An 8,856-nucleotide genomic window follows, 5' to 3' on the forward strand; every position below is an offset into this window, starting at 1 on the left:
TCCTCTTTTTCATCTTTGCGGGTTACATATAAAACATGTCCCTCGTGGTTTTCAAGGATCCCGTGGAAAGTTTTGCCCTTGTACTTTCCAAACTGAGGCAAAGCCTCACCAGCAGTTCTTGTCTGTCAGAGACATCACCACCTCTCCAGAAAACAACAGAGTGAGGGCTCTCTTTAACCCTATCTCCACTGAGAGCAAGTGACCTGTCCTGGAGATCTGGGTTGTTCTTCGTGGTTTTTGCTTCATCTGAGTGATCTTGCCTCAGATATCCATTAGGTCCTCTTCAGAAGTTCACTTCTACTTTTCCAGGAAATATCAGTTTTCTCTTCATCCTGAGAGACGTAACAAACAAACTATTGATCCACCACATCATGTAAATAATTTAATACAATTCTTCTAAAAGTCTTCATCTAACTTTACAATTACAAAGATTGCATCAATAAATTGTCATAAAATTATAAAACACTTGGTAGGGATATTGTGATAGACCCTCACTAAACAGATTCTTTATTCATTTTAGAAGTACTTTTTATAGCAAACCTTATAAATTAATAAGCTTCTTTATTATTATTTTAACAAAACTAATGGTAATACACACTTTATGTATAGCTTAATAAATTATTTTAAATATTTCACGTCTTTGTTTATGAAGACGTGAAAACTCTGTCCCGTTTCTTCCAGACTGGAAGCCGTCTGGATGAAAAAAAAAACATGAACACTGTATGCGCTGAGTTTTTACCTTAGAGTGGCCAACTCTGTTATTCCTCTGTCAATTTGATACAGTAGGGGCTTCCATACTTCCCTTATGTGTCCTCTGTCACTTTTATCAGCAGTTAAAACTGCTTAATCCGTTAACATGTTAACCTGTTTTTCCGAGCCGCCTTTAAAAGCAACATGAGCGCTACGACGCTCGCGCTGGGTTTACACCTGTGCAACAGAAGGAGACCTGCTGCTGCTGTGCTGAGCTACGTGTTAGGATTATGGCAGCAAAACGCAAAGAATTTTTCAGTTTTTCCCCCAAACAGATGTTGAGTAAAGCTGTTGGATGCAGGTAAAGTTCGCTAAAAGATGACTAGCTAATATCAATACAGCACCTTAAGCTTAACAAGTAGCCTGTAGGCAACTGATGTTGTCTATGTTCAGCTACAATTTTGCCCCCGAAAAAGTCGATTATCCCCCGCCCCCCTCACACACGTCGTTCAACCAGACAGCTATTTGTAATCCATAGGGGGGCCCAGAAAATGTTTGGAAACCACTGGGGGGGCCCAGGAGAAAACGTTTGGGAATCACTGCTATAAGCCAAGCTACAAATTGCTAACTTGTTAAAAATGTTGGTATTTGAGATGAGTGTTTTAAATAAAACACAATTATTCTGTTTTAATTTCCTCATGGTGCTGAAAAATGATATTTGTTTGATAACAAGCTGTTTCTGTTCTGGATGTTTTATTAAAAGTTGTGAGGAAGCATCAGGTCTCGTTTGGTTTCTTCAGGTCCAAGAAGCTCCTATCTCCGTCCCTCGGCTCTCTTTCCTCTGTGAGGTTTAGCTGCTGTCACGCCTTCCTGTGAAGCAAAGCTAGTAGCATAGCTTCACTATTTAAGCTGTTCCAGTAAGATTTGTATTTCAGGTACAACAGTAGCTGTTAAATATCAAAAAAAAAATTATTCTGACTTATCTTGCTGTCATTGAATATTAATGTGATCGCTTAGCTAATGCTAATTACTGCTAGCTCCATATCAAGCCATCACAAAATCACACTTGGATAGACTTATAAACTGTAGTAAAATTGAATCCTTAAACAAAAGTCATGACGTCACCAGCCGCCCCCATCTTGCTCCAAACAAAAAGTTTTGTTTTACCGCTAAGTCGCCGCTACCAACTGGAATGTAGTGTGGTTGGTTTGTTTTGGAGCAAGAAGGGAGGTGGGGGAGATGGCATCATCGGCCAAAATTATAACTTAATATCTCAGAAACCAAAACTGCACAAACAAAAATTTTAACGGCACAAACGGAGCACTAACCACTCAGACTAATTTGCTGGATTTTCTGACGTGGGTGGGGTGTCAGCTTCACACAGCTCAAACTGTAGTAAAATCGGAGGGCCCGACGTTAGGAAACCGCTCCAACCGGTGGAGCGGTTAGGAAACCGCTGTAACCGCTCCAGCCGCAGAAGGAGGGAGGCGGAAGGCTCTGGAGACTTAATGAAACATTAAGGAGTCATTTCTGCCGAGGGAAGCCAGTTGATTCATGATGAAGGACGTGAGGATACTCCTGGTTGGAGAACGTAAGTAGAGGGATATAGTCGGTAAATATGGCAGACTGATAAAATGAGCTAGAGCAGGGGTCACCAACACGGTGCCCGTGGGCCACCGGTCGCCCGAGGGGACCTTGTGAGTCGCCCGCGGAGCAAGTTCTAAAAAGAGCCATTGTCATCAGGGAGCACTAACAAAAAAAATTAAATGTTTTTACCTTGAAAGAATATTTGTTTATTTTTAGAATTGTTTTTTTAAGCGAATTATAAAAACGTTTAAAATAATTTGCTGTAACTCCTTTCTGGGGTTAGAGTTCAGAATTATGCGCAGACGCCTGTAGGATGTTATCAGAGGGCGGCAGCGCCTGCAGCTGTACGGCTGGACCCACAGCACGTCAAAGCCTAAATGTTACTGGTCAGTTTACTTTTGTTTATTTGGCGGCGTGGCGCTTTTTCTGCAAGCTAAAAATGAATGAGCGGAGTTTGATCTCACTCGTAGTTCTAACAGCGGTCCTTTGGATCCCGGCTTTTTACCGTGTGCGCGGTTCTGGTGGGTCACCGGATGGCTGACATCTGCCTACTGAGCGTCTCAGACTGCGGGTTTAATCTAGTCAAAACGTTCCCCAAAAGAGTAGAAATTAAGCAAACAATGTTGCATCACCTTCTCCTTTGGACGTCTGACACCACCTGAACCTGGGAATCAACATTCTCCTCTTTCCGTGGATCACACGCTTTGCTTTCATGTCTTTTTTATTTAGCATCGTTTGTAAAAAATAAATAAAAAAATAAAGTCCGCTGCTTTTGTGGTTTAGGTTTGTGCTGGTTTTGCGTTGGGGAGCTGGTTGTGCTCTTGCAGGTGCAGTGATAGTTTTGTGCTTCTCTCCGATCTGTATTTTTTTTCCGATGGATGGGTGATCCGTCAGCTTTAGCTCACAAAGGGGGGCAACTACATATTTATTCAGGTGGATGCGAAAACATAAAGCTTAAGCTTTTTGCAACTTTTCACTTACTTTGTTGATTTTACTGGATTACAAACACACTCTTGTAGATGAATGTGGTTTTGTATATTTTCTCAGTTTTACCATTGGTAATTGTTAAAACTGGAGGAGATTTAAAAAAAAACGATTTTCTTCAAAAGTGACAACAAACCATAGATTAGAAAAAAATTTGGTCAGTGGGAAATATTTTTTTAATATTTTAATTTATGTATTTATTTGCGTGCACACTGTGTGTGTGTATGTATGTTATCCATGTGTTATAATTATAACTCAATTCAGGGCTGCACAATATTTGGGAGACAATCAATATGTTTTGCAAATGTTGCAATGTTGACATGACTGTGATAAATAACCAAATTCTTACCTGAACAGAGTTAAATGTTTCTGGACCTCTTTCATAGGAAGAGCCGGGATGATGAGTAATTTCTGTTTATGGAAAAATATAAAAATTAATTGCGTTCTTCTCAATATCATTCTATTGAAAATGTTGCTTTGTCAAAGAAAAAAGAGCATCCAAAAAGCTTCCTAAAGATTTATTTTATGTTTCAAAAAACAACAAATGTCACTAAATATTTTATTGTCACAAAGAGCCTGAATGCTTGGGATCTCGATGGTCTTTTTAACTTTGATGTTCCTCCAGAGATTTACATGTCAGACGGTAATGTTTTGGGACATTTGCTGAGTGCAGAGTTATGAAGCTTTTTATAGCAATCTTTTGAGAAGATGTGCAACTCTTTTCGATACTTAATGATGCAGACAATATTTCTCTTAATGTAGTAAAACTCCGTTTCCTATTGCTGTACCCATCATGCTAGAATAAATGTCAGAGTGCTCTTAATAGCTTCATTGTTTTGCTTTTGTCCTGCAGCCAAGGTGGGGAAGACGTCACTGGTCATGTCTCTGGTTCGTGAGGAGTTTCCTAATAAGGTACGAATCAACATAAACTCTGATGGTGTGTAATATGTCAGATTTTAACCTAGAAGGCTGTTTATTACACACATATTTGTGTTTTATACACTTGTAGTGAAAACATTATGCCAGCCTGGATTATAACGGTGATCTGTCTGTCAGGTTCCTCTCAGAGTTAAAGAGATCACCATCCCAGCTGACATGACCCCAGAGAGGGTACGCACACACATCGTGGACTACTCTGGTAACTCTACACACACACACACACACACACACACACACGTTCTCTCAGAAAAACAGTAGAATCGACACAATTAACAAGTCTGTCCGTATTAAACCCCTCTAGCCTTCCTGCGCTTGTTCATACTTTAAATTTATTTTAATACAAGTCTACCAGGCCAGAATTTGTTACTTATAATAAAGGCTCAAGCTTTAATCACTAAATTACCTATTTATGTGTCAACGTTATTTAGATTCTTGATAATCCAAGAGCTTCTCCAAATAAAGCATCAGACAGAAAAACATTAAAATTCAGGAGGTAGAGAAAACAATGTCACTGATTAATGTGTTTTTAAAATCATATTTAGAAGCAGAGCAGACTAAAGAGCAGCTCTATCAAGAAATCTCCAAGGTACGTCTGATTTCATTCTCACGGTTGTTCTTAGTTTATCTCAGGCGTCTCAGGCTGATGTTTCTGTTTCTCTTTGCAGGCCAACGTGATCTGCATAGTTTATTCTGTTAACAACAAGAAGTCCATTGAAAAGGTGAAATAATTTCCCTCCACATTAAGCACAGTTAAACTACAGTGTGTTTAGAAACTGAATTTAATGCCCTAAATATCAGACCTGAACAAGGCATACTTCCTGCTCCGTCTGCAAAAACGAATTTTGATTCTGATTTTAATACTTTACAGATCTGGATATTTAAAAATAAAAAATAAAAAAGATTTTTCTGTGTTATTTACATTCCCAGTTTGCAGCTTCTACACTTGAACCCTGATGAATGTAGAAATATATATATTTTTTAAATTAAGAGTCAGGTTTTGTACTGAGATCTCAATATTAGCTGAAAAGCTTTAAAAACTTTGGTAATTTGACTCTGGAAATGTAATAAAAAATAAGTTTTCTTGATCAAATCTGGTTCAGATCATTAGCAGAATCTAATTCAGTGTTTTCCTCCTACAGGTGACAAGCCACTGGATTCCTCTTATAAACAACCACACAGATAAAGAGAGCAGGTGAATAAACGCTGCAGTAACAATCATTCTTTCATAGTTAATCCTTCACATACTTTTTCAGCTCATTTAATTACAGAAAGCATTTTTAAAATGTTTAATTTGTGTGATTTATTAGATATATCTTGATTTTTTTTTTAAGAAAAGAAACTCTTTATTGAAGTGATACCAGCAAAGACTTTTATCTTTACAGACACAGTTTAATAAATGAAAAAAATTGTTGGTGATGCTGATTGGTTTTATGTTGATCAGCTTCATTATTTCTGTATCAATATCTCTGTATTTCAGGGTACCACTGATTCTCGTGGGGAACAAGTTGGACCTGGTGGAGCACAGCAGCATGGAGACCATCCGGCCCATCATGAATCGGTACCAGGACATTAAGATCTGTATAGAGGTAAAAAAAAACAAAAAAAAAAAAAACTGATTCAGCCTCTTATTCTTCACACAAGATGATGAATATAATGTAAGTAGTCTACAGGATCAGGCTTAATTACAGTAGAGAGATGAACCTATGAAACGGTGAACAGAGATCAGACCCCGACGCCGTTTACATTCTGGCTGAGTCATTAATGGGTTTATGTTACCGAGTCCCTCACTCAGACGCCCTGACGTGGCTGAGTTAGAGGCTTGGCTGGCTTCTGTCTGCATTGCTGCTTTTATTCAGATTTCTCCCATGCCACATGTTCCATCGCAGTTTTTCCCTCTTCAGACAGATCAGTTACAAGATTAGAGGAGCTCAGCAAGGAGGACGTGAAAGTCGGCACATGCACTGTTGGCACAGATCTAGGCTCACACCTGCCGCACTAAATAGCGTGAAGCAGTGTTTTACTGCGGCCTCAGAGAAGACAGGGGTTACGATACGCAACATGGAGATCTGGTTCGGTTTGTCCGACTTATTAGCAGAGGATGGAGGCATGAGATGCTGGTGGTTTGATAACTCTGAGTAAAAGTTTACAGTATTTACACAAAAATCTCATATTGTTTCCACAGATATCATGGGGCTGCTCTGGGGCAGCGTGTGATCATCACAGAAAACTCCCCGTGTCTCTGACTCGTCTCTGACTCGTTGTCCAGCATCAAACACTTTCACCTGTGGAAACAATATGAGATTTTTGAAAATGTAGCTGGTTAAAACCTTTGTTTCATTTTAACAATTAATTAAAATCCTCCCCCCCCACCCAAAAAAAAATAGATGAGGTTCTGTTTGCTACAGTTTCGTGAAGATTCGCAAACACTTCTTTAGTTGTAAACATTGCTAGATGTTTAAAACTGCAAACAAAAGGTGAAAACCTAAATTTGAAAGAGATTTGTGTTGCTGTAATAAAACCAACTCTAAAGTCAACAGGAGGTATTGGCTTTGGAGAAAGGAGTCCCTTTGTGTGCAGAGTAAGTAAATACGTATGAGGAAATGTATCCTTATGAGAATAATGCATTAGTATTTTGCATATGTGTTTGTCTCCATCATTGAATCTCTACTAAGCCTTTTTTTTGTGCAGATTTCTAGTTTGACATTTCAGGATATTTTTTTGATCTTCTTTTAACTTTTTTTTCCCCACAGTGTTCTGCCAAGAACCTGGAGAACATCTCTGAGGTTTTCTCCTGCGCCCAGAAGGCTGCTGTCCACCCGATGGGAGAGAAAGCTTTCCTCCTCTTCTGCCCAGAGGAGAAGAAGGTGAGGTTTGTTAGAAGCAGAACACATTTTGAATCATCTAGGGATTAGGAAGTCATCGTAACATCAAGTTTATTTTCGAAATGCTGCTTCTAGGATTTTGATGCTGAAGGTCTGACCAGCTGATGCCAGTTTTAGATTTTTCTGATTTATTTTTAATAGAGTCAAGCTCAATCCTGCATATAAAAATGAGGAGAGAGAACTAAAGAGTACTTTTCCTCTCTGATGTCGCCTTCAACAGATCTAATTATTTTAACCCTCATAAATTTCGACCCCTCCTGTGTGTTGCAGCTGAAACCTTCCTGCATTAAGGCTTTAGCTCGGATATTTAAGATCTCCGACCTGAACAACGATGGGGTCCTGAACGACGACGAACTCAACCTCTTCCATGTAATTCTTTAATTATGCATTTGATTGTCAGATCTGTTGCTACAGAAATTAATATAACCTTATTTAAAGAGGTATATTTAAGTATGAACAAATCTGGGGAAAATATCTCAATGTGTTGTTGCTTCTGTTTACAGATAATCTGTTTCAATACGCCTCTGGCACCTCAAGTCTTAGAAGATGTGAAGGACACGGTGATGAGGGACTTGAACAACGGATTGAGATATGACGGACTCACCCTCAGAGGTCAGACTTGTGTCTCTTTTGTTTCCTTTACCTCTCTGTCAGGTTTTGACCGGATCCCGGATCCCATCCTCTCATTGGCTGGTCGTTGCAGGCTTCCTCTTCCTGCACACTCTGTCCATCCTGCAAGGTCTACACGAAACCGTGTGGACGGTGCTGAGGAGGTTCGGATACAACGACAGCCTGGAGCTCACGTCGGAATATCTGTTCCCTCTGTAAGCATTTACTGAAGACACAGCTCTGTTTAACACTAGAAATTATAAAAACATCCAGATAGAGGAGTCTTACTGAAAACACTATTTCACTTCTCTGTATTTAAGAGTGCAGTAAAAAAAAAAACACCTCAATGATTCAGTCTGATTCTTGAAATGTTTTATTACCTCATGGCCATGAAAACCTGCCAGCAGCCATATGGTCCTGTGTGGTTGCTGTTGTTGCCTTATGTAACCCAAACTGACCCAGAGTCCGTCTCCGTTTAGACGCTGCTGTTGGAAACTCGTCAGGTCAGCTGCTGAACTAATGTTTGCTCCTCTATTTCAGGATAAAAGTCCCTCCAGGCTGCACCACTGAGCTAAACCACAACGCTTACCTCTTTCTGGAGAGCGTCTTTGACAAACACGACAAAGTGAGTGGTCATGCACAACAGAGCATTTTAGCTAGTTTGTGCCTGTTTAGTTCAAAATACGCTCCTAATTTTAATGCAGCAGTTTTCTGCCAAAGCCAAAAGTTTTACCTGTTTGTTTTATTGCAGGACAGAGACTGTGCGCTTTCCCCAGAGGAAGTGAAGGACCTGTTCAGCGTGTTTCCCTACATGCCCTGGGGTCCGGATGTCAACAACACGGTGTGCACCAACTATAAGGGATGGATCACATACCAGGGATACCTCTCCCAGTGGACGTGAGTGGCTTTCCATTAATACATGCATTCAGGCACCTCTGTCCCACCAATTTTGATTAACCCAAATACCTTCAACACAAGGTCAGATCCAGAGTTTCAGAGCATCTAAGTCCTGATTCCTCCTTGTTGTTGCCGGCAGGTTAACAACATATCTGGACGTCCAGAGGAGTTTGGAGTATTTAGGTTACCTCGGCTACTCCATCATCTATGAACAGGACTCCCAAGCTGCTGCTGTTACTGGTAATGGATCAGATTGTGTTTAATGTTA

General features: G+C 39.9%; 1 protein-coding gene across 2 annotated transcripts in view; it reads left to right on the forward strand.

Annotated features, from left to right (window-relative positions):
* Positions 1–2,126: 2,126 nt before the first annotated feature.
* The window catches only part of LOC103155396 (mitochondrial Rho GTPase 1-A-like), a 13,472-nt gene continuing 6,742 nt past the window's right edge, over positions 2,127–8,856 (forward strand). Inside the window, exons 1-14 of one of the 2 annotated variants that reach the window (XM_016663534.1) lie at positions 2,128–2,281; positions 4,115–4,173; positions 4,318–4,399; positions 4,743–4,786; positions 4,866–4,919; positions 5,340–5,392; positions 5,678–5,786; positions 6,951–7,064; positions 7,353–7,451; positions 7,586–7,694; positions 7,786–7,906; positions 8,232–8,316; positions 8,443–8,588; positions 8,728–8,828. In XM_016663534.1, coding sequence (XP_016519020.1) covers positions 2,245–2,281; positions 4,115–4,173; positions 4,318–4,399; positions 4,743–4,786; positions 4,866–4,919; positions 5,340–5,392; positions 5,678–5,786; positions 6,951–7,064; positions 7,353–7,451; positions 7,586–7,694; positions 7,786–7,906; positions 8,232–8,316; positions 8,443–8,588; positions 8,728–8,828 — 1,213 coding nt within the window. In that variant the 5' untranslated portion in view covers positions 2,128–2,244. Of the gene's footprint in view, positions 2,282–4,114; positions 4,174–4,317; positions 4,400–4,742; positions 4,787–4,865; positions 4,920–5,339; positions 5,393–5,677; positions 5,787–6,950; positions 7,065–7,352; positions 7,452–7,585; positions 7,695–7,736; positions 7,907–8,231; positions 8,317–8,442; positions 8,589–8,727; positions 8,829–8,856 lie in introns of both variants that reach the window. The other variant, XM_016663535.1, reaches the window with a different exon arrangement.

This window comes from Poecilia formosa, unplaced genomic scaffold, assembly GCF_000485575.1.
Source record: "Poecilia formosa unplaced genomic scaffold, Poecilia_formosa-5.1.2 Scaffold427, whole genome shotgun sequence".
In the NCBI taxonomy this organism is placed as follows: domain Eukaryota; kingdom Metazoa; phylum Chordata; class Actinopteri; order Cyprinodontiformes; family Poeciliidae; genus Poecilia; species Poecilia formosa.